At 36.5% G+C, this 25,148-nt stretch overlaps 1 protein-coding gene across 7 annotated transcripts in view; it reads right to left on the reverse strand.

Moving 5' to 3' along the window:
* NAA35 (N-alpha-acetyltransferase 35, NatC auxiliary subunit) overlaps positions 1-25,148 on the reverse strand; it is a 97,193-nt gene that overhangs the window by 16,089 nt on the left and 55,956 nt on the right. For all 7 annotated transcript variants that reach the window (XM_027614962.2, XM_027614957.2, XM_027614961.2 and 4 more), the window contains 3 exons: positions 16,336-16,514; positions 11,834-11,893; positions 7,223-7,329 (listed from right to left, as the gene is read on the reverse strand). In XM_027614962.2, the coding sequence (XP_027470763.1) occupies positions 7,223-7,329; positions 11,834-11,893; positions 16,336-16,514 (346 nt within the window). The remainder of the gene's footprint in view (positions 1-7,222; positions 7,330-11,833; positions 11,894-16,335; positions 16,515-25,148) is intronic.

A 25,148-nucleotide genomic window follows, 5' to 3' on the forward strand; every position in this document is an offset into this window, starting at 1 on the left:
TTCCTGTGCTGAGGAATACTAGACAGCATATCATTACACATGGAGGCTATCTGAAACTATGAAATCACCATAAAAAGGACAGAAATGTGGAGACTGTGGTATCTAATGGAGCTGTTTACAGAGCTGCCTTGTTCAACACTGGGTGACTCATTATTTTGCTGCTCTGCATATGTCCATAAATTCAGCGAGAGTGGAGCAAATACCGATTTGAGGGTTACAAATACATTTTAGCAAGTAAGCAAGATTTGCAAATATGGAATCCTCAAACAATGTAGGCTGAACTGTAATTAAACCTAAATGGCTAACAATAAAAGTGCAAAAGGAGGATTGTTAAATAGAAAAGGAAAAAAAGCAAATTAGACATAGACACTATTTCACATACATCAGATTGTCAAAAATTCTGAAGTCTGATAATGACGAAGTCCAAAGTCTGGGAAAACTAGAATTCTTATACACTGTTTTCTGGCATACAAATTGGTTTAATTATTTCAGAAAGCAATTCGGCAAAACTAGTAAGGTTGAAGATGCACATATTCTATGATCAGCAATTAATTTCAATTTTTGTTTTTTCTTAAGATTTTATTTGAGAGAGAGATAGCGAGAGAGAGAGCACTAGTAGGGAGGAGAGGCAGAAGCAGGCTCCCTGTTGAGCAGGGAGCCCCATGTGGGGCTTGATCCCAGGATCCTGAGATCATGACCTGAGCTGAAGGCAGCCACTTAACCAAATGAGCCACCCAGGCACCCTTTAACTTCAGTTCTAAGTATATACAGCACATGTGCATAAGGAGACATGTTCAAAAAAGTTCACCCCAGTATTTTTTTTTTTTTTTTTTTGAGAGAGAAAGTGCACAAGCTGGGGGTTGGGGGTTGGGGGAGACGGGGAAAGAGAGAGAGAATCCCAAGCAGGCTCCACATTCAGTGAGGAGTCTGACACAGAACTCAATCCCATGACCCCGAGATCAAGAGGCAGACACCCTGAGCCTAAATCAAGAGGCAGACACCCAACCAACTGAGCCATCCAGGTGCCCCCAGCACTGTTTTCAACAGCAATAAATTAGAAACAACTTAAATGTCCGATTGTAGACAAACAACAAAAACAAACTATGTTCAAAGGGTGGATTTTAATGAATGAAGTAAGTCTGTGTGGATCAAACTGGATGATTTCAAAACCCTAATGCTGAATGAAAAAATCATGTTGCAAAAGGATGTATACAGTGTGACATTTATGTGAAGTCTTAAAATATATAAAATAAATGGATGTATCATTTCCGGATACACATATCTGGGTGAAGCATACAAGTATTCATAAGAGTGAGACACAAACTGTAGTGCAATGGTCACTCTAGGACCAGAGTGGGAGTAAAGGATGGAGTCGGGGAGGATTTGAAATTTTTTTTTGTAGGAGTAGTTCTCAAAATGTGGCCCAGGTTCCCCGAGTCGGGGTGGTGACCCTGGGATACTTTCCAGGGGAATACAAGGTCAAAACTATTCTCACAATAATGTTAAAATGTTATTTGCCTTTTGTACTCATTCTCTCACAAGTGTATAGCAGTTGTTCCCAGAATACGTGGCATGCAGTATTACAACAAACTGAAAGCAGAAGCAGGTCAAAATAATCCAGCTATCTTCTATTAAGACAGAAAAGAGATTTGCAAACATGTAAAACTGCCACTTTTATCATAATTTTTCTTAAAAACAGTTATTTTCCAAAAAAATGTTATTTAATGTAATGGGTCTCTTATTTTTAAAAAATATTTTTAAAGTATTGTTTTAATTTCTAAAACAGTAGGTAGCAATATATATGACCTATATAAACAAAAGCTACTTGAGTCTTTAATAACTTTTAAGAATGTAAAGGTGTCCCAAGACAAAAAAGCTTGAGAACTGCTGATTTAGAGGTTAACTCTACTAATTTAATTAGTTTAAATTAGTGCTCCTTGATACTCAAGCTCAGCTCTACTCTGGGACCTTACAGATATTGCTGTCAGGAAGCCCCACTCCCCTGATTCTGCACAGCTCACTCCCTCAGTTCACTCGCATGTATCACCACTTACAATAGGCCTTCCACAACTATCACGCCTAAGAGAACCATCTATCCCTTTATCTTTCTACAAAGCACTTATCATGACCTCACATTATGTATTTATCTACTGTTCAGTCTCTCCCAGTGCACTGGAAGTGGAAGACGCACATATTCTATGATCAGCAATTAATTTCAATTTTTGTTTTTTAAAGATTTATTTGAGAGAGAGATAGCAAGAGAGAGCGTTAGCAGGGAGGAGAGGCAGAAGGTATGTTCTTCTTTTCCCTAGAACCCAGAAAGGTGCCTGGCAATAGCAGGTACTAACTTACTGTATTTATTACAAAAGGGAACTGATAAAATTTATTAATTCATATAAATATACATTAAGTAGTTATCAAGTTTTATCAATCCTCCAAAAGGGGAATTTATAAAAACCAAGTAAAAATGTTGCTTAAAATGGATGGTAGTATAGGTAGCTGTCACAGTTTATACATCTGAGTCTTTGATATAATTATAAATTTTAAAATAACTTTTGTCTCCATTTGCAGATAACATATATGCAGAAAACCTAAAGATTCCATTAAAAAAAAACTGTTAGAACTAATAAATTTAGTAAAGTTGCAGGGTACAAAAATCAGTATACAAAAATCTGTTGCATTTTTATACATTAACAATAAACTATCAGAAATTAAGAAAACAATACCATTTACAACAGCACCAAAAAGAATAAAATATTTAGGAAAAATTTAACCAAGGAGGTGAAAGATCTATACATTAAAAACTGTAAGATACTGATTAGAGAAACTGAAGACACAAATAAATGGGAAGATATTCTGTGCTTATGGGTTGGAAGAATATTGTTAAAATGTCCATACTACCCAAAGTGATCTAGAGAGTCAATGCAATCCTCATCGAAATTCACAGATAGACAGAAAACAATCCTAAAATTTATATGGAACCACAAACACTCTGAATACCCAAAGAACAAAAAAGCTAGAGGTATCACAGTCCCTGATTTCAAACTTCACTACAAAAGCTACAGTAATCAACACAGAATGATACTGGGCATAGAAACAGACACACAGATCAATAAAACAGAAAAGAGAGCCAAGGGAAAAAAGCACGCATATATGGTCAATTAATTTTTGACAAAGAAGCCAAGAATACACAATGGGGAAAAGACAGTCTCTTCAATAAATAATATTGGGAATGCTGGACAGCTACATGTAAAACAATGACAACTGGACCCTTATCTTACACCATATACAAAAATTAACTCAAATGCATTGAAGAACATAAAAACACTTTTGTATGTAAGACCTGAAACTGTGTATTAGAAGAAAGCATAGGGGATAAGCTCCTTCACACTGATGCTGGCAATGATTTTTTGGTTTTGCACCAAAAGCAAAGGCAATAAAAGCAAAAATAAACAGTGGGATTACATCAGAGGGAAAAGCTCCTGCTCAGCAAACAATCAACAAAATGAAAAGGCAACCTACAGAATGGGAGAAAATATTCGCAAACCACACATCCAATAAAGGGTTAACCAGGGAAGAGCCAAGAAAATCCTGAAAAAGAATGCCACCAGACGACATGTCTTAGTGGATATTACTACTTAAGACAAAGCTACAATAATAAGTATCATCACTGGAACTGAAATAACTCCTAATACATAAAGGATTTTCAAGTAAAACAAAGACGGTCTTTTAATCCAGTGGGAAATGATGGGTTTATACTGTAGGTGATGCTCACCCAACCAGCTTTTTCCCTAGAAGGAAATCAAGTTGAACTTCTATCTTCATACCATTTAGAGGAAAAGAATTCATATTTAAAATCTTAAATGTACAAGAATAAAATAAAAATCTTTGGGAAAAGATTTAAGTGCCTAACAGTACAACCTGTGAACTGGGGAGATTCACCTCAAACAAGAAATCTACAAGTTATATAGGACAAAATAAGTAGAAAAAGCTACCTTATAGAAAGCAAAATTTTGATGCAAAAGAAAGCTTAAGGAAAAAAAGCTGCAACGCCTATCACAGATTAAGGAACTGAAAGATAATTTTGTTAAGTACCTGCGCATTATGAGAAGCTATATATACTGTAGGATAGATACTGTATAACAATGTGTATTATGTACTCATTAAGTACGAGGAGTTCATATAAATTCTCCAAAAAAGGTAAACCACTTAGTAAAAGTCAAGGGCAAACGATATAAACAATTCATAGAAAAGTATTTCTAAATGTCCAATAAATATTGCATTAAATGCTCACATTAAAGTAACAATGAGATATTGCTTCCTGCTAATCACACTGGAAAAAATTAAAAAGATAACACCTACTGCCTGCTAGTCAGGATGTAGGGAATGTGCACTCTCATATATTGCTAAGAGGAATAGAAATTGCTACAATCTTTCTGAATGCAATCCAATAATGTCTATTAAAAGTAAACATGCCCCCACCCAGTAACCCCAATCCACAGAATACATTCATATTATATTTGGCAGCCATTAAAAAGAATTAATTAGATCTACATCAGGTAATGTGAGACATAAATTCATGATGTATCTTTGAGTGGAAAAAAATTTATTTCTAAAGGTTTGATTTATTTGAGACAGTGAGAGAGAACACAGCATGGGGGAGGGGCAGAGGGAGAGGGAGAGGGAGAGGCAGGCTCCCCACTAAGCAGGGAGCACGACCTGGGATCATGACCTGAGCCAAAGGCAGATGCTTAACGACTGAGCCACCCAGGCGCCCCCAAAATTTTGATTTTGAACAAGGAATCCACAAAAAGTAATTCAAAGTTCATGATAAAAACATTTATATAAAGTCATGTGTGTATCATGTATCTGTGTATCACAAAGATATCTACAGTGATGGTCACCAAAATGCAGTTATCTCAGAGGTAAGATTTCAGGAGATTTTTACTATTTTTCATATTTTATGCACTAAATTTTCACATCTGACCATATATCATTTATAGAACCACATTCTGCATTTATTTTTAAAGCAACTTAGTTACCTTCTTATTCCTTTCCTTCCCCTGCTGAATCAGTTGTCACGTCCTATTAATTTTACCCCTGAAATGTTCCTCGGATCTGTCCTCTCTTATATTCTCAGAGTTTAATCCTTCATCATTTCTCGCTTGTAGTACTGAATTAGCCTAGCTCACCACTTTGACCCCATTATCACTACCAGTTTGTTTCCTATGAAAAAATATATACTATACTATGCCAATTCCTTCCTAAAAGCCTGAGCACTTCCTCACTGACCCTAACTAAAATAAAGACCATATTTTACCAAACCATTCAAAATTCTCGAGTCTAACCCCAAACTATCTTAACCATCCAACTCCCATGTTTATTCACTCATTCAACAAAGATTTATCACATGCTGACTATTCATACTGTAGACAGTGTTCTAGCACCTATCATAGATTAGTGAATAAAGAGCCAAAACTACCTGCCCTGACCTTGTGGAGTTTATATATATTTATTTTAAGATTTTATTTATTTATTTGACAGAGACAACACAGCGAGAGAGAGAACACAAACAGGGGGAGTGGGAGCAGGGAGCCCGATGCAGGACCCTGGGATCAGGACCTGAGCCGAAGGCAGATGCTTAACGACTGAGACACCCAGGCGACCCCCTTGTGGAGTTTATATGCTAACAGGAGTGGGAGGGAGGAGGCAGAGAGGGAAATAAATAAACATAATGAAGAACTGTATGGTACATATAGACATAAACACAGCAAAGAAGTAAATTATATAGTATGTAAGGAAATAGTTGTTATGGGAGAAAGGCAGTGACGGGCTGAGGCAGAGTGGAGGATGCACTTTTTAAATAGTCTAATCAAAGCAGACATTACTGAGGTGAAGTTAAACAGACTTGAAGGTGGTGAGGGAGTCAGTCCTGGGCATTTCTATAAAATACCCTCCACCCCAGACTCTGTGTAAAGGCTGTAGAGTGAGAGCCGGCCTCTATGTTCCCAGAATAACAAGGAAGGCAAAGTGGCTGAAGCAAAGGAGATGAGGAGAGATGGCTAAGAAATGATGAAGCCAGAGTGGCATCTGGACAAGAGTCTAGACCGGAGAATATGGGACCTCCTAGGCTCAATCATAAGGACTTTGGCTTTCACTGTGAATGAAACAGGAAATATAACCAACATTGAATGCCTGGGAATTTACCTCTTCCCAGGAGCAGTCCTTAACTGATTCCTATGAGGGTAAACTCTCAGGCTCCCTTGTTTTTTGTCCCTGACAAGGACAACTCTGAGCTGCAACCCACAATTGCGTCTCCACAGTTCCCCAATAGGACCCAATCAGAGTTGCTTCCCATGAAGTATACCTCTGCATGGTTTTCTTCCTTTTCATGTCCCACTTGCCCACAACCCTGCTGGTTTTTTCTGGAAATACTTTCTAAGGTTCTATGAACTGTCTCAGGATCTGCTTCTGGGAAACCCAAGTTAAGCAAGAAAAAGGTTTTATGTGAGACGTGGCATGATTTATTCAACAAATTAAATGCTGAACCACTAACTGTTCTTAAAATATATAATTCATATGCCCATGTCTTCAGACATGCTGGTTTTTTTGCTGAGTAATAACAGCACCTTTCTTCCCTCCCCTTTGGGAAAGCTCTACTCATTTTCCAAAATGCCAATACAAGTGATGATTTCTTGTTGCATGTAATCCTTTCCAGCTTCTTTGGCAACATGTTTCTGGTAGAGCCACTTCTCTAATGCTAACTAAAGGATCAATTATTTGCATTTTCTACTTCTAGATTCAGATCATTGAAGAGACCTTATCTTGTTTTCTTATAATTATTCCCAAAGTGCTTCCCTGACACAGTGCTTTGCGCACAGTAAGAATCAATGCAACTTACTGAATCTGGTAATTCTTTATAAGGTTTTCTTCTCATGTTGGGCCTCATGTCAACCTCACAAAAACCTCAGTTTAAATCTAAATAATATGCAGCAGGACCTGATCCAGGGACTCCAGGATCATGACCTGAGCCGAAGGCAGCCGCTCAACCAACTGAGCCACCCAGGCGCCCCAGAAATCAATTAATTTTAATATGACTGAGTTTTTTGGTTTTTACACGAAGATTTGATTACAACAGTTTTTATGCCTTGGCTATAAAGGAGCACTGAGAATTGGAGCTTTTAAGAAATACATACACTGTAAAAAGTCTTAGGGTACTTACTTCGGGGAGAGCACCGGAGGACTGACAAAAGACCGAAGTGCATCCTTCACCATGTCTTGCATGAGATGGGTTCCAAAGACCTTTTTGTTATCCACCAAGAAAGTGGTCTTAAAACAAACGTTATATATTAGTAATGCTATCACAATTTTAATATACTGTACATATAACTGTCTTTACTGTGACATGAACACACTTCTTATAAATACTGCAGAATACAGAAGAGATTAAAGTATAAAAACCTGGTGGAAATCAATCAATAAATAAATGACTGTTTCAACAATGGGAATTACCTATTAATCCTTATTAAGATGCATTCTGATGGAGGAAAATAAAAAAATGTGCAAGAAAATATATTTCCCACATCCAGGGTAGTGATAGTACACTAGTCAAAATGAACTGACTAGTGTGAATATGTCAAATAAGCTAATATGTAAGAAAGAGGGCTTCCTAATATCAATATTAGTTGATAATCTTTGTCTCTAATAAACATTTTGGAATACATACACACTTTCTGAAATTGGAAAAACAGATTTCATGATTAAATTTAAAGTAATAAATTATTTAATAATAATTTGCATTTAATTTTCTCCCCTTAATGACCTCAGTGTGTTTTAATATTTGCTCTACTATCCCTTCCTTGATTTCCCAACACATTTGGGTGGTTTCCACTTTTGGGTGATCATGAACCAAACAGCTATAAACATTTGCAGACAAGTTTCCAGGAGAACACAGGATTTCACTTTTCATAGGAAAATATTAAGCAGGAGTGGGATTTGTATATTTAATTTTATAAGAACCTGACAAATTGTTTTACAAAGTGGCTGTAGCACTTCACATTCTTGTCAGTAAATGCATCCTCACAAGCACTTGGTATTGTCACTTTTTTTTTTAAAGATATTATAAAAGGTGGATAGTGGTATTTCACTGTGGTTTTAATTTGCATATCTCTAATACCAATTATGTTCAGTATGTTTTCATACTGAAGTGTTTAAATTTGTTGCTCATTTTAAAAACTGGGCTGTCTGTTCTTACTGTTGTGTTTATAGAGTTCTTTGTATAAGTCCTTTGCCACACATGGATATGCAAATATTTTCTCCACTCTGTAGAGTCTCTTTTCATTTTCTTAACAATGTCTTCCACAGAATTAAAGTTCTAAACTGATCATTTTTTATGAATTGTTTTTGATGCCATACCTAAGAATTCTGTCTTCTAAAGTCACAAAGATTTTCTCCTATCCCTTCTTATAAAAGTATTATAGTTTTACCTTTTAGATTTACGATGCATGAGTCAATTTTTTTGCATATGTCTGTCCAACTGTTCTTGTACCATTGTTGAAAAGACTACCGTTTCTCCACTGATCTGCCTTTGAATTTTGTCAAAAATTACTGACCATATTAATAAATGATCAGCTGACCATGTTAATAAAGGACTATGAAATATTATATATAAATGACTACAGAATACTATATAATAGTATATAGTACTATATAATAAAGACTAATTAAAGAATAGGACTTTTTTAGACTCCCCTCTTCGTTCCACTGATCCATTTTGCCAATACCACACCTGTCCTACAGTCAGATAGCATGAGTTCCCCAACTCTGCCATTTTGCACCATTGGTTTGGCTATTCTAGTTCCTTTGCCTTTCCATATAAATTTTAGAATCAACTTGTTGACATCTACAAAAATACTATGATTTTGACTGAGATTGCTCTGAATCTGCAGATCAATTCTGGGAAGAACTAACATCTTAGAAATATTAATTCTTCCAATCCACAAACAAGGTATATTTCTCCATTTAAGTCTTTGATTTCTTCCACCAATGCTTTGTAGTTTTTTTCCAGCATACAGGTCCTATAAACAGGCGTTAGATTAATACCTAATTATCTCATTTTGTGTTATTGTAAATAGTACTGTTTTTAAATGTTTTACTTCCCATTGTTCATTGCAAATATATAGAAATACAACTGCTTTTTGTATATTGACCTATATCCTGTATTCTTCTTAAACTCACCCATCTGGTCTAGGAACTTCTTTGTAGATTCCTTGACATTCTATATAGAAAATAATGTTGTCTATAAAAATGTATTTTTTCCTTTTTCAACTGTATGCCTTTTATTTCTTTTTCCTTCCTTTTTTCACTGGCTAAAATTTCCAGTACAGCTCTCCCTCAACTTATGATGACTGGCTTATGTCCCAATAAGCCCCACTGTAAGTTGAAAATACTCTTAAGTTGCAATGCATTTAATACATCTAACATACTGAACATCATAGCTTAGCCTAACCTACCTTAAACATGCTCAGAACACTTACATTAGCCTACTGTTGGGCAAAATCATCTAACACAAAGCTTATTTGATAATAAAGTGTTGATTATCTCCTGTAATTTATTGAATGCTATATTGAAAGTGAAAAACAGAATGGTTAAATCAGTTGTTTACCCTTGTGATCGTGTGGCTGAGTGGGAGCTGTGGCTCGCTGGTCATGCCCAGCATCATGAGAGAGTATTATACTGCATACTGAAAAGATCAAAATTCAAAATAAGGAAGTATGGTTTCTACTGAATGCACATCACTTTCAAACCATCATAAAGTTTATAAATCATAAGCCAAACCCTCTTAAGTTGTGGACCATCTGTATGTAGTATGTTGAAAAAGAGTGGAGAGAGAGAGTGGACATCCTCGTTTTACTCCCAATCTTAGGAGGAAAGGATTTAATCTTCCATCATTAAGTACAATGTTAGCTGCAGATTTTCTTGTACATACCCTTTATCAGGTTAAGGAAGTTCTTTTCTATTCCTAGTTTTGCTGAGAGTTTTTATCACAAATGGAGGTTGAATTATGTCAAGTGCTTTTCCTGAATCTACTAAGACTTTAGATTGTATGGTGGATTATACTGACTGATTTTTGAATGCTGAACCAGGCTTGAATTCTTGGAAAAAAACCCAACTTGGTCAAGATGTATTATTTTTTTATATATTGTTGAATTTGATATGATAATACTTTAAGGTTGTTCTCTCTATGCTCATAATATGTCTACAATTTTCCATGCTTTTAATGTCTTTCGTTTTGCTCCTGAGATACTGCTGGCTTTATATCATGAGTATTGTTGGCTTTTCTATTTTCTGGAACAGACTGTACAGAATTGACCTGGAATTTTCTTTGTTGGAAGGTTTTAAACTATGAATTAAATTTCTTTAATAGATATAGGATCATTCAAGTTATCTCTTTGTGAGTTTGGGTAATGTCCTTCAAGAAATTAGTCCATTTCATCTATGTTTTTGAATTTATGGACATGAGTTGTTTATATTTCCCATATAACCTTTTACAGACCCTTAGAAGTCTGTAGTATTATTATTCTTTTTCATTCCTGGTATTATCCATCTGTACCTTCTTTTTTTCTTGTTCTGTCTAGTTAGAGGTTCTTCAATGTTATTGTTATCTTTTTTCCTTTTTTTTTTTAAAGGCTCAGTTAATTTTTTTAAAGTATTGTGTATTTAAGTAATCTCTGCACCCAACGTGGGGCTTGAACTCACAACCCTGAGATCAAGAGTCACACATTCTTCCAACTGAGCCATTCAGGCACCCCTTTATTGATATTTTCAAAAGAACCAAGTTTTTGGTTACATCAATTTTCTTCACTGTTTATCTGTTTCTTATTTTACTGATTTCTTCTGCTTGCTTTGAGTTTCATTTGCCTTTTTTTTTTTAAGTAGAAGCTCAAATTATTCAGACCTTTCTTTTAAAAAATTTTTAACCGAAGTATAGTTAACATACAGTATTATATTAGCTTCAGGTGTACAACAGTGATTGTACTACTCACCATGGTACGTGTAGTTATCATCTGTCATCAAAGTTATTACAATACTATTAACTATATTCCACATGCTGTACTTTCCACCCCTGTGACTTATATATTTGAGAGAGAGAGAGCACAAGAGGGAGCAGGGTCAGAGGGAGAAGCAGACTCGAGCCGGACGCGGAACTCGATCCTGGGACTCCAGGATCATGACCTAAGCCGAAGGCAGTCGCTTAACCAACTGAGCCATCCAGGCGCCCCTTGTGACTTCTTTATTTTATAACTGGAAGTTTGTATCTCTTAATCCCCTTCACCTATTTCACCCATTCCCCAGCCCCCCATCCCTCTGGCAACCACGTTCTTCTTTTTCTCATATAAACATTTAATATTATAAATTTTCCTCTAAGCACTGTTTCAATTATATCCCACAGATTCTGTAGGTTATATTTTCATTTTCATTCAGTTCAAAATATTTTCTAATTATCCTCAGGACTTCCTCTTTAGAAGTGTGTTAATTTTCAAATATCTGGAAAATTTCCAAATATCTTTGTTACTGATTACTAGTTTAATTCCAAAATAGTGAAAGAGCATACTTTGTAAGATTTCAATTGTTTTTAAATTATTAAGGTTTTATAGCCAAGGATATGATCTTGATGAATGTCTAATATTCCAATACTTCTATCACAAAAATATAACACTAACTGTTGATATCCTTTAAAAGCATCTACTTTTGTTCTATCAATCAATAAAACAATGTCAACACACATAAAATTTGATGTTTAAAGAAGTACTGCAATATTTTTAGAACTTACTTGTAATAGAGATCTTGAAAGAACACAAGGTGATTGTTCACTAAATTCACAGAAAAAATCCTGATACAGAGAAAAAATAATGTCATTAATAGATTAAATAAAAGCTGGAAATGTTTATATATAACATATAATTTTTTACCAGACCTTCTGGAAATTATATACTACCAGAGTTAAAATATGAATTGTATCAATGGGACAACAGATGATTTTGGAGACTAACTTTTTTTTAACTGACCGATAGAATTGTGTGGATACCAATATTAAATTTGCACACCATGAAAATAAATAGCATCAGTAATAATTTGCTAACTAATGGCAGAAGTTTACTTCCTACTTCACAGAAATAAATACCAAGTAACCAGGCCAAGTGGATTCACATAACTGACTATTCCTGATTCTTCTGACATCCAAAAGATATGCTTAGAGAAACCATATAGGGTTTATACAGATATAAAAGAAAAAAGGTAAGAAAATACACTACAATGTTAGCTTCTGTATATTACAGGATAGTAGCTATTTATCACTTTCATATTTTTTGTTTTCCAGACTTGTGATCCTCAATTTAAATGGGTGCTCTGCCAAAACCTACCAAATTTCTCTAGTCAATTCACTTTTTTCACAATTAACTTTTATACCTTGCTCACACTTCTCAATGTTCTCTACTACAGATGTCCTCCCATTTAACATTACAAAGAAAATTAAGTCATCTATCAACAGAAAATCCCTCCACTTCAGCCTCTAAACTTTATCAAACTGAACCCGCATTTGTACCCAGATCTTTTCCTCGCACACTTTAACAATGGAAACCCTCCATTTGTACTATGACTCCATTCCTTCCGGTCTTTTCAGGAACATTACACATAGTCAAGCATCCATCCTTGTCTGTCCTAGGTATTTAACTTCTTTCTCCCTCTCTTCCAAATCCTCCCCATTTATATTTAAGTAGTCAATTTTCCCCCATCTTTAAAAAGAAACTGTCACATGCTCCACATTTCTCCCTCAACCACTGCCTTCTCAGCTAAACTTTCTGAAAGAGTTGACTGAACGGTCTCTACTTAATCAGTGGCCTCTCCTCATCAACACCCGCTAGCCTGGCTTTTCACTCTAGTCACGACTGTCCTCTGACACCAAATCCAGCTGACATTTGTTTTGGACCTTATTCACTTCTTTCATCTGACCTCTCAGCAGTACTTGACAGGACTTCCTTCTGGTAAAATAAAACCTTTTTAAATGACTTTCTTGAGTTTCTTCCTTTGTGGCCACTTCTTGGTCTGCTCTGTAGGTTCAAAGTTTAGTTCCAGACTATTTTCTTTTCTCAAGCCATATACTTTTTCCCTCACAATCTTCATCATACTCATGCTTCAATAACTAACTACCTGTAATAGTTCTAAAATTATATATCTAGCACTGACTTCTAAATTCTATCCATATAGTCAATATCTATTCAATATCTCTACGTAAATATCTCTACGGCACCTCAAATTCAGCTTCAGTAAGACCCTAAGCTGACTAAAGGTCTTTGAGAATTTCCCCATTTTGGTGAACAGCAGTGTATCAAGATCTCCAAGTCAGAAACCCAGAGACCTTCCTGAGAGCTCTCTCATGCCCCATATTTAATTCAACACCAACATGCTATCAATTTTAGTTCATGCACAGCTCTAACTCTGACAACCCACATCATCTCCCTGCCATCCTTCTAAATGAAGTTACCATCCTCCCTCCCTTGGACTGTAATGATGGTTTCTTAATTTATCTCCCGGTGTTTACTCTGGTCCCTTACTCTGTGTTTTCTCTACAGTGCAGCACACATGGCTGCAAACTGTTAATTCAGTTACTTAACTACCCAACCCGTACTGATCTTGCATAAAACTCGAATGTGAAAATGCAGAAACATGCAGAGCATAAACTATAAAGAGTTGTAACTGACATTTTCGTATTTGTTATTCCAATCTTTTTTAAACTGAATTTACCTGTCTCTGATGATCCCTTCTGTGTGTGACAATGTATAAAATGAGTAATCTATTTTGAAACATAACTTGGCATGGACAAACATTTCCCTATGTCAATATTTTCCTATAACATGCTTTTTTTTATCATGTTCAGTTAGCCACTGTATATTACATCATTAGTTTTTGATGCAGTGTTCAATGATTCATTAGTTGCGTATAACACCCAGTGCTCATCACAACACGTGCCCTCCTCAATACCCATCACCCTCTTACCCCATCCCCCACCCAACTCTCCCCTGAAACCCTCCGTTTGTTTACCGGCGTCCACAGTCTCTCATGGTTCATCTCCCTCCATGATTTCTCCCCCTTCAGATTTCCCTCCCTTCCCCCATGGTCATGCTTTTTAATGTCAGTATGGCATATATTCTACACATACTATATAGGATGGGTAGTGTCACCAGTGGGCATTTAAACTGTTTCTAGTTTTTCAAGATTACAAATGATGAGGAGCCAAATACTCTTTAGTTCATCTTTGCATATATCTTAGATGATCTTCTTACGCTAAATCTCTAGAAGGGGAGTTGCTAGGTCAGGATATACACATTTTTAAGACTTCTGAGAGCAGCAGCCACACGGGTATAGGAGAGCAACTATTTCCCTCCACCAACATTAAATATTACTCTACTTTCCAATCAAGTTGTTAAAAAATGCATTTCTTCAATTACTAGTAAGGGTATGCATTTTTCATGTTTACTTCTTTTTCAGTGTGTGTGCTCATGTCCATTCCCAATCTCCCAGAGATGACTTATTTTGTATGCAAGCACACCTTACAATCTGGCACTTAATCCTAATAGTAACAGGTTTCTTATGCAGAGTCACAGATACTTGGTCCCCCCTTTTCTCTAACCTTCATCTTCTCAATTCTTGGCCTTAGCCACACTCCCCTACTATCACCACTGACTCCTGTCCCAAGCGCTCCAGGGACCCAGACTCTTCTCCTTCTATGCCCTCTTCACGGCCAGCACTGGCAGTCCAGGCCTGGCTCCCCCAGCTCCCCACGACTATGGTACGTCACACAGCATTCACTCCCCGACAAGGCAACCCATAACCCTCTGCCAGAATATCACATCCCAGCTGCTGCACTGTTTTTTCTTATTGCAATTCACACTGATCGCCTTCTAAAATCCTACATTTAATCCGAACACAAATATTCATGTAACGATTAAGAATCAGAAAAAGCAGATGCAGAAGAATAAAAGTCTCTATTCTAATTCCAGATATGCCACTAACCAATCATCTGATTTGGTTACAAGCCCTCTAAACCTTACTTTGTTCAGCTATACAATGAACGGCAAAATGTCTATGATCTTTTCTACCTTTAGATTCTATGATTTTTAAGACAGAATAAGGACAAAACTACTACAAAGAAAGCAAACAGAAAGGAGGTAACAAACACAGAATCAGTGAAAGTTTCACTAAGGAATGAAGACTTAAACTGGGCATTAATGACAAAGAATTAGAGGGGAAAATAAAGTTATTACAAGAAAGAGCATACACAGAAGCACAAATCTTTGTTGACCATCAACTATATCCCAGTGGCTGCTGTTCAAAATCTAGGAATGTAAGCAAGGTATTTCATCATCTCAAGGCATCCAGGTACAGAAGCAACCTGGACCCAACAAGGAAGACCTCACAGAGAAAATGACATGCACTGGGAATTATGTACCTCTCTGCAGAGTTGTGTAAAATAGTGTACTTATGTCTAAATAATGATAGTATTATTTTGCATATTTTCTACCTTCCTAACCTTATAGAAACATTGCCTTTCTACACTTTAACCCATACAGAAGATTAATCCAAAATACGTAAAATGTATATCCTCTTTCACCCAGCAACTTAATGGTTTAGGAATTTATCTTAAGGAAGACGGAAGCAGATGATATGAAGGTTCCTACAGACAAGTTCATTTTAGTACTGTTTATAACAGGAGAACACTGAAAATGACCTAAATACAATTCAATTATGAATGGACTGGAAAAAACTGATATAGTCTTATTCCTACATGAAATACCATGTAACTATTTAAATAATGTAAAAAAATGTGTATTTGTTGACATGGAAAGAAAGATGTTCATGATACAGAGATTAGTGATGAAAGCAGGCTACAAACACCATGATCTAATTTTTTGTATAAAAATACACATGTACGTATGTATATATGCATACTCACATAGATGTGTACACGCACACACACATTTACATATAATAAGTTTTGAAGACAGAATCCAGGGTTTAAATCCTCATTTTTAAAACCTGGGTGAATTATCTAAACTTTAGTTCTTTAATCTCTAAGATGGACAGTATATAATCCTTGTGAAGATTAAATAGAAACAAATACACACACAACATACACACATACACAACACTTAATTCTCCAGCTATCAAGAAAAATAAGCAATTTTATTTACCCTTGGGACAGTCAGCCTCTAAAAAGTGATAAACTATTCTGTTGTTCAATCAAAACCATATTCCAGAACAGAGATTTGTACTTACCAGGATACAATGTAAATTTGTTAAATTGACCACCTCACAAACAGTTTTTATTCTATCTATTAATCTTGCAAAATAGTTGACCATTTCTTCCCTTTTAATTATTTTTGCATATCGAGGGAAGGTAGGTGGAAGTAGCCTCTGGTTAACAAGGGGCTCAAAACCCATCATAATTGGATGATCTAAAAAGGAAAAAAAGTAAGATTTTCAATGTTTCGCTGAATCTTAAACCTCAAATACTAGTAAATATAAAAAGAGAAAGGCCAATTTCAAAAGCATCTCCAGATTCCTGTCACAATATTCTCTAAATCAATTTTATAATTTATAAACATATGTATGCATTTTTTCAAAATGAGATAAACAGATTTAATAACCTAAAAAATTGTACTTCCTACCTCCATGGAATTGGTAGTAGTGACAGAAAGGGGTTTCTACCTCACAATTATCCATAAGCCAAGAATGGGATAAAATAGGGAGAAAGCAATGCTGTATTAACCATGAGATTGTGAAAAAAAGGTAAATAAAATGGGAACACAAATTGAGGCTGTCGTCCCTTCAATTACTGAACAGTAGAATCAACTCAAACTTAGTTACAATAAAAATGCAAAACAGAGAACAGTCCCCGCCCCACTCCCATGAGTCTGGAATACATTTGGTACTGACATTAATTACAGAAATTCAGAGTGCTTTAAAGCATAAATAACCTTTTACAAGGGACCTAAGGGTGATTTCCTTTTTCCCATTCTCTGCCCACTGTGACCTCACTTTTCACACTAGTGCAAGGCTCCAAACTAAGTTTCTCTCAACTTGAAATCTAAAATGAGGAAATATATGAAATGAGAAGTGATTAAGAATTTGGGAATCAGGTTCTCTTGCTGTAACAAACAGGCTATAAACCAAGAATAAAATAGCTCTGGATGTTAATGAAAGATAAAATTAAGCTAAGTATGGGAAACTGGGACCCTGGGTGGCTTAGTCTGTTAAGCGTTCGAATCCTGATTTCAGCTCAGGTCATGGTCTTAGGGTTGTGAGAATGAGCCCAGTCTCGGGCTCCATGCCAGGCACGGAGCCTGCTTAAGATCCTCTCCCTCTGCCCCGCCCCCCCACCAAATTAAGATAAGCAGGCATCATTAAGAATTAAAAGACTGATATTTAACCAAATTATAATAATGCTCCTGTGACATATGTAATTATTCCTGAAGATCAAGCAAATAAAGATGCCCCCCCCAAGGTTCCTGGCCTTTTTCCTCTTCTCCATACTTAAGTCCTCCCTGGTTGAAGTTATTTATTCTTAGAAAAATTCCAATTTAACTAATGTTTTCCAGGCTAAAATCATTAGCCCACAATCTTTCTTCTGAGTGCCAAACCTGATTTCTAACTGCATAATGGACATTTCTACCTTGGTACCCGACATCATCTCAAAAGGCACATATCCAAAAACTGCCATTATCTTGCCCCAAACACTGCTTCTCCTTATATTCTCTTTTTCAATAAAACGACCCACTGCCCTTACAACTGCTTAGGCCAGAAATCTTCTTGTCTGCTTTAATCAGTGCATGTCTTAAAGTATTCCACATCCTAACATCCACTGACTGTCCCCCGCCCCCTTCACTCTTACTGCCATTGCAAAAGCCCTAACTCATTCCTCTACACTGAATACTCCCTCATTAATTAATCCTGTATACTGACACCTCAATTTTTTTATCTAAATGACAACCTAATTTCACTCCCCTAATCCAAAAATTTTGTTGGTTCCCTATTGTATACAGTACAAAGTCTGTGGTAGGGCACCGGAAGGTACTTTAAATTTCCTGCCAGTCCTGTAGAAAAAAATCTGTACTCCAATGGAAAGCTATGCATTGTCAGATTGATTCAAGGCAGCTATTTTACAAATCTATAAATAGTAAGTAATTGATAGAAGACATGCAAATTCTGTCCGGGCAGAGATTCACCTGACTTCCTCCCAAATCTATAGAACAATTTTGCCTCCATTTATAATTTATTTCAACATTCCAATGCTTCATATAAATTTGAATTTTTTTAAAGATTTTATTTATTTGAGAGAGAGAGAGAGAGAGAGGGAGAGAAAGCATGAGTGAGGGGGAGGGGCAGAGCAAGAAGCAGGCTGCCCAATGACCAGAGAGCCCAATGCGGGGCTGGAAGCCAAAGGCAGACACTTAACTGATTGAGCCACCCAGGCACCCCTAAATTTGAATGTTTTAAAACTTTTCATGCCTAGTTATTTCACTGAATGAGTTTAACAAAATCCTTAACACATGCTGATTTTTATATCTCTATGTGAATCACAGTTTTTACTTTTTTCTGAAAGTCATCTTTTAACATGCTCTATTCTCTAAGCACCATAAACTATAAGCAAGCACACTGCCTTACAAGTATCATGTTCTTTTATGCTTCTTTACTTATACACGAACTATTCTTTCTGCCTATAAAGTCTACCCTTATTCTTAGCCTAAGAGACCTGCTATAGCTTGGATTCCCTCTCATGCTTGGCCCTCCCCCCAAGCACTGTGTATATTCACTGCTACACTGTCCATGTAGGATTACATCATCTCTCCCTCAGTTCTTTGGAAAGAGCAGGAACTGGCTTGTGTCCAAACACCTAAATGCCTAGTTCATTACAAGCACTGGATACATGTTTTATGAATGACAAGATGCACATACTGAAAATGAAAGACTGTTACCAGTATAATAAAACAGTTTAAATTTCCGATTTATAACATGTCATTTAAGGTAAATGTAGTACTGAGGATGCTTTACCATACCAACATAAATACATTTTGGGCTTTAATGATAAATGCACAGAATCTAACTATGTAACTGGAAATTATCCTTATATTCCCTGAAAGCATTCTAATTTTCATCTAAAAGTATTACCCAGAAATATTCTCTTACTTTTAATACACATATTTTAAGGCTTTAAACCACAAGTAGAAGATATAGCGACTCATGAAAATCTGTATTACCATGAAAAGAAGTAAATATTAACGGGAAATGAATATCAAATACAATATATTCTCCATTTTTTAAAGATCTTATTTATTCATATGAGAGAGAGAAAGACAGAGATAGCACAAGCAGAGGGAGAGGGAGAAGCAAACTCCCCGCTGAGATGGGAGCCCGACGCAGGGCTCAATCCCAGAACGCAGAGATTGCGAACTGAGCCTAAGGCAGATGCCTAACCATCTGAGCCAACCAGGCACCCCATCTACATTACATTTTTATACGAATTTTAAAATGCAACATAAAAGGTTAAGCCTCTGACTCGATTTCAGCTCTGGTCATGATCTTAGCATGGAGTCTACTTGAGAGTCTCTCTCTCCCTCTCCCTGCTCTCACACACTCTCTCTGTGAAATAAATCTTTAAAAGAGGTGCGACATAAAACAGTATTACCTTCTGAAACTAATTCAGCTGTCCTGCAGACCACAGGGGTTTATAGTAGCATCCCTGAGCTCTACCCACTAGATGCCAGTAGCATCCCCTTAATTGTGAAAAAACAAAAATGGGTCCAGACATTGTCAAATGTCCCTGGGAGGCCCCAGTTGAGAAACACTGGTCTAGACAAATACAATATGCAACTTTAATTCAGTGGGGATAAGCTCAGGATGTAACAAGAGAATCTAAACCATGGAAAAATTAGAAAGACTAACAAGAAGTGAAATCTAAGGAAAGACTCATATGATGAGAAGTTAGTAAAATATTGGTCAGGAAAAAGTATTCCAAGCATATCAATGGCCTAGAGGATAGAGAATATGGTTCCTTTTCTTTTTTTCATAAGGAGCTCCAATTTTCCAAATCATACTTTCTCCAAACTCAGGAGGTAAGAATATATGCATATAAATAGAATGGGGACAAAGTCCCTATGCATAGTTAGAAGGTTATCTGTATGTTCTCTCCATTCCCCAGATATACTTAAATCGCAACCCCCTCAACATTTCCCTGGACCTAATCCTTGTTAATGGCTAAAGTTATTCCTAGTAACTATTTTTAAGTTTCAGCTGTTGCTGAATTTCATACATAAGAACTCTGTAACTGTCCTATACAAGACATAACCTGCCTGAGCACAGATGAGTGGAAGAGCTGAGATAAGACAGATTGAAGCTGCTGTTCAGAATAGAGAGTAATTGAGCAGGAGAGGGGCTAAAAGCAAGGCAGGAGTTTGCATCTGGTTTCATGGTAACATAAAGTATGAAACCTTACAAGAAGTTTTACCACACTCAAACCCCTCCTGGAATAAACTGCTCTAAGTTTTTTTTCCACTATACTTCATGTATCTTTTTCCCACCATACTTCATGTACCTTCTCTACCACACAATTTACCACAGACTGTCTTCTATTACAGTAACTTGAAGAGCCCTTATGAGATGAGTCTGAAAAGTTGAGAATTCATATTACTTCCTACCCAGTGTGGGCTGTGCTTAATCGAGTTTTCCTGAATTGGACACACAGCTCAAACAAGATAACTTCTAGACTGTCTTCCATTGTTCCAAGTCTGTAGATGTATTATCTTGGTTTTCCAGTCAAAACACTTCAAATATACTTCTTAGTAAAAGAATGCCAAATAAGAGGATTTCCCCCTCCTACTAGCATTCTTTTAAAAATAAAACAATTGGGGTGCCTGGGTGGCTCAGTCGGTAAAGTATCTGCCTTCAGCTCAGGTCATGATCCCAGCTCAGGACTTGATTCCTGGGATCGAGTCCCTCATTGGGCTCCCTGCTCAGCAGGGAATCTGCTTCTCCTTCTGCCCTTCACCCTGTTTGTGCGCGCTCTCTCTCAGATAAAATCTTTAAAAAAACACATAAAAATAAACGATAATTACTATCTTCTAAAACATTTTATACAGCACACTGGTTTAGAGTGTTTTGGTTACTAAAATTCTTGTTAGACAACCGGTCATTATTAACAGCAGAAAAGTGCTACAAATAGTCGGCGCCTGGGTGGCTCAGTCATTAAGTGTCTGTCTTTGGCTCAGGCCATGGTCCCAGGGTCCTGGGATCGAGTCCCCCATCAGGCTCCCTGCTCCGCGGGAAGCCTGTTTCTCCCTCTCCCCCCTACTTGTGTTCCCTCTCTCGCTGTGTCTCCCTCTGTCAAAAAAAATCTTAAAAAAAAAAAGATTTAAAAAAAAATAGTACAAGGTTCTTGGATATAAGATTCATAGTAACAATGTACTTTAACTTAGCAAACTAAGTTATTAAAATTGATTAGATGCCAAAATTAAAGATCCAAAAATCTATGTCAAGAGATAGAGATGACATCACTTTCAGACAACATCTCTCCCCAAGGTTACATAAGCAATTTACCGTTATATTTATTTGAAATAACAAGTTCTGGATGCTCTGAAGTTGTAAGGAATTCTGAAAAACAATGCAGAAGTGGCTAAGGATTTAAGTGATTCCACACTTCTTGGCTACATTATTTCCTTTTATAAAATGTTTAACAGGGGTGCCTGGGTGGCTCAGTCAGTTAAGCATCTGCCTTCGGCTCGGGTCATGATCCCGGGGTCCTGGGATCGAGCCCCGTGTTGGGTTCCCTACTCAGCGGGGAGTCTGCTTCTCCCTCTCCCTCTGCCTGCTGCTCCCACTGCTTGTGCTCTCTATCAAACAAATAAAGTCTTTAAAAAAGATAAAATGTTTAACATTATGCTATGTGAAATAAGATAAAGAAAAAGGACAAATATTATATGATCCCTCTTATATGATGTACCAGGAATAGCCCAATTCATAGGTAAAAGTACAACAGTGTTTACTGGGGATTAAGGGGAAATGGGGAGTTATTGTTTAATTAGTATGAAGTTTCAGTAATATGATAATGTGAATGTACTTGATGCCACTGAATTGTACACTTAAAAATGGTTAATACAGCAAATTTTATGTCACGTATATTTCACAATAAAAAAACTTACAAAAAGGCATTAAACCAAAAGTGTTCAATTCAAAAGGCATGGCCTCAATGAATATTCTATCATAATCACCAATCGGAATAATTTACTGTGCAATATTATGTGCACATCTACATATTTTGAATTTTTTGGTATTTCTGAATAGGTATACATGCAAATGATAAAAAAAAAGTTTCAAATGAAACAAAAGGATATACATTGAAAAGCAAGTCTCCTGCCTACATATGACTCTCAATCTCTTGAGAACTAACCACAAGTTCCTTCAATGTGTGGGTATTCATATATATAACCTTTTTAAAAAACTTTATTGAGGTATAATTTACATATAATAGAATGTAAATATTAACCTATAATACACTACTTTGAAAAATCTATACAACCATGAAATACTACCACAATCAATGTGTATACATTTCCATCTCCGCAAAATATTCCCAGTGCCCATTCCTAGCCAATCCCTGCCTCCCATGCCCAGAAATTATGGAACTGCTTTCTCTCCATAAAGATTAGTCTTTCCTACTTTTATGCAAAGAGAATCATGTGATTTGTGCACTTTTATATATGGCTTCTTTTAGCATGTTTCTAAGATTTATCACTATGTTCAGTGTATCAGTACTTCTATTCCTTTCTATTACTAAGAAGTATTTCATTGTATGGATATATCATTATTTGTCCATTCACATATATTCCTTTCCTTAACAAAAACACCAAAATATTATACATGCTGATATTCTTTTTTCAACTTTTTTTTAAAGATTTATTTGAGAGACAGCAGGAGCAGAAGTGAGGGGGGAGCAGAGGCAAAGGGAGAAGCAGACCCCCCACTGAGCAGGGAGCCCGACAAGGGACTAGATCCTGACCTGAGCTGAAGGCAGCCGCTTAACCAACTGAGCCACCTAGGTGCTCTTTTTTCAACTTTTTAACGTGAATTTTTTTCTTTGCAAGTCTCAAACTTAAAGTTGCAAATACAATCAATACTGAATCACCCTCGAATATGTTGAGACTGTTCTTATTCACAATACAATAACCAGAATTAGTAAAATAACACTGACCAATTACTATCATCTAATCCTTAGACTTCATTCAAGTTTCGCAAACTGTTCCAAAATGGTCTTCACATCTATGTCAGAACCAAAAGATGCATTTCATTTCATTGATTCTTAGTCTCCTTCTAAGCTGGAAAGACCAGGAACCTGGCACTCCTGTGTCTCTTTCCTGAGGTCAAATATTCAAACTCAAAGATAAAATTTAAGCCAAAAGACAATAGCAAAGAAGCAATTACAATTCTTCCAAACTCAGGAAAAGTTCTGTAAGTTGAGAAGTGGCCTTCTGGGGCTTGTAGTAGTTCAGGGGCAGACACGCGAGCCCTCACAGCCTGAAGCTGAGGCTGGGCAGTGGCTACTGTTAAGACCAGGGACAGTAACATGGTAGTAATTTTGTGTACTGCCCTTCAATGTGGGTTTCTCTTGTTTCCTCATGATTAGATTCAAATTATGAATCTCTGGACTATGACAAAAGTGATGTCATATTTTTTCACTGCACTCTATCAGCAAAGTGGCGATGTGACTCACTACTGGCAATGTTAATTTTGATCAGCTGATTAAGTTGGTGTCTGACAGGCTTCTTCACTATAGTTACTCCTTCTCCATTTGTGGTTAGTAAATATTGGGGGTATGGGGGAAAGACACCTAAATATGCTCATCATAAATCAAACTGTCCATTAACTCATTTACTTACAACAGTATGGAAACATGGCTTCCTCTTTTATTTAATAGGTTATGATCTATTAGAATTATCTGCTTTGATGCTCAAGTTGTCCCTTCTTGTATGAACAATATGAATGCCCTTTCAAATTGTTTTGTGTCTGACATGTCCCTATCACTCTTTGAACACTTACACACTTTTAGCACAATAAGATTCTCCAGGTTCATCGTCTTCTTTCCCTATCCTAGCCCTGAAATCACCCATTCTCCAAGATGTGCTAGTTCCTTTTATTTTTGTATTTTGTTTCCTGCTTTATTGAGGTAATACAATGTGAAAGTTTGATATATGTATACATTGTGAAAGGATACCTCCCCCATCAAGTTAATTAATACATTTATCACCTCACATATTTACTATTCTTTTCCTTCGGTGAGCACATTTAAGTTCTATTTTCTAGCAAATTTCAAATTACACAATGCAGTGAGTTTGGGTTTTTTTTTTTCTTCTTTTGTTTTTAAAAACAAAATTATTTATTTGAGAGAGCACACGAGCATAAGTAGCGGGGAGGGAGAGAAGGAGAGGAAGCAGCAGGCTCCGTGCTGAGCAGGGAGCCCAATGTGGGGCTCAATCCCATGACCCTGAGATCATGACCTGAGCTAAAGGCAGACACTTAACCACCTGAGCCACAATGCAGTGTTATAACCTATAGTTACCATGTTCATGCACTGTAAGGTTCAAACCTTACAGGTGAAAGTTTATACCCTTTTACCAACCTCTTCATATTTCCCCAAGCCTCCAGCAACCATTCTTACTGTTCCTATGAATTCAAGTTTGTTTTTGTTTTGACGGCACATATAAGTTATATCACACAGCATTTGTCTTTCTTTGGCTTATTTAACTTTGTATAATGCTCTCCAGATTTATCCACATTGTCACAAATTACAACATCTCCTTTTTTTTGGCTGAATTCCACTGTGTATATGTATATATACACACCATATTTTCTGTATCCATTCATCTATGAACAGACACTTAGGTTGTTCCTATACACTGGCTGTTGTAAATAATGCTGAAACAAGGTTTAATGGAAACCAAAAGAAAGCAGGGGTGGCTATACTTGTATCACACAAAATAGACTTAAAGCCAAAGACTATAATAAAAAACAAAGATGGTCAATATATAATAAAGGGATCA

The sequence above is a fragment of the Zalophus californianus genome, chromosome 13 (assembly GCF_009762305.2).
Source record: "Zalophus californianus isolate mZalCal1 chromosome 13, mZalCal1.pri.v2, whole genome shotgun sequence".
Taxonomy (NCBI): Eukaryota; Metazoa; Chordata; class Mammalia; order Carnivora; family Otariidae; genus Zalophus; species Zalophus californianus.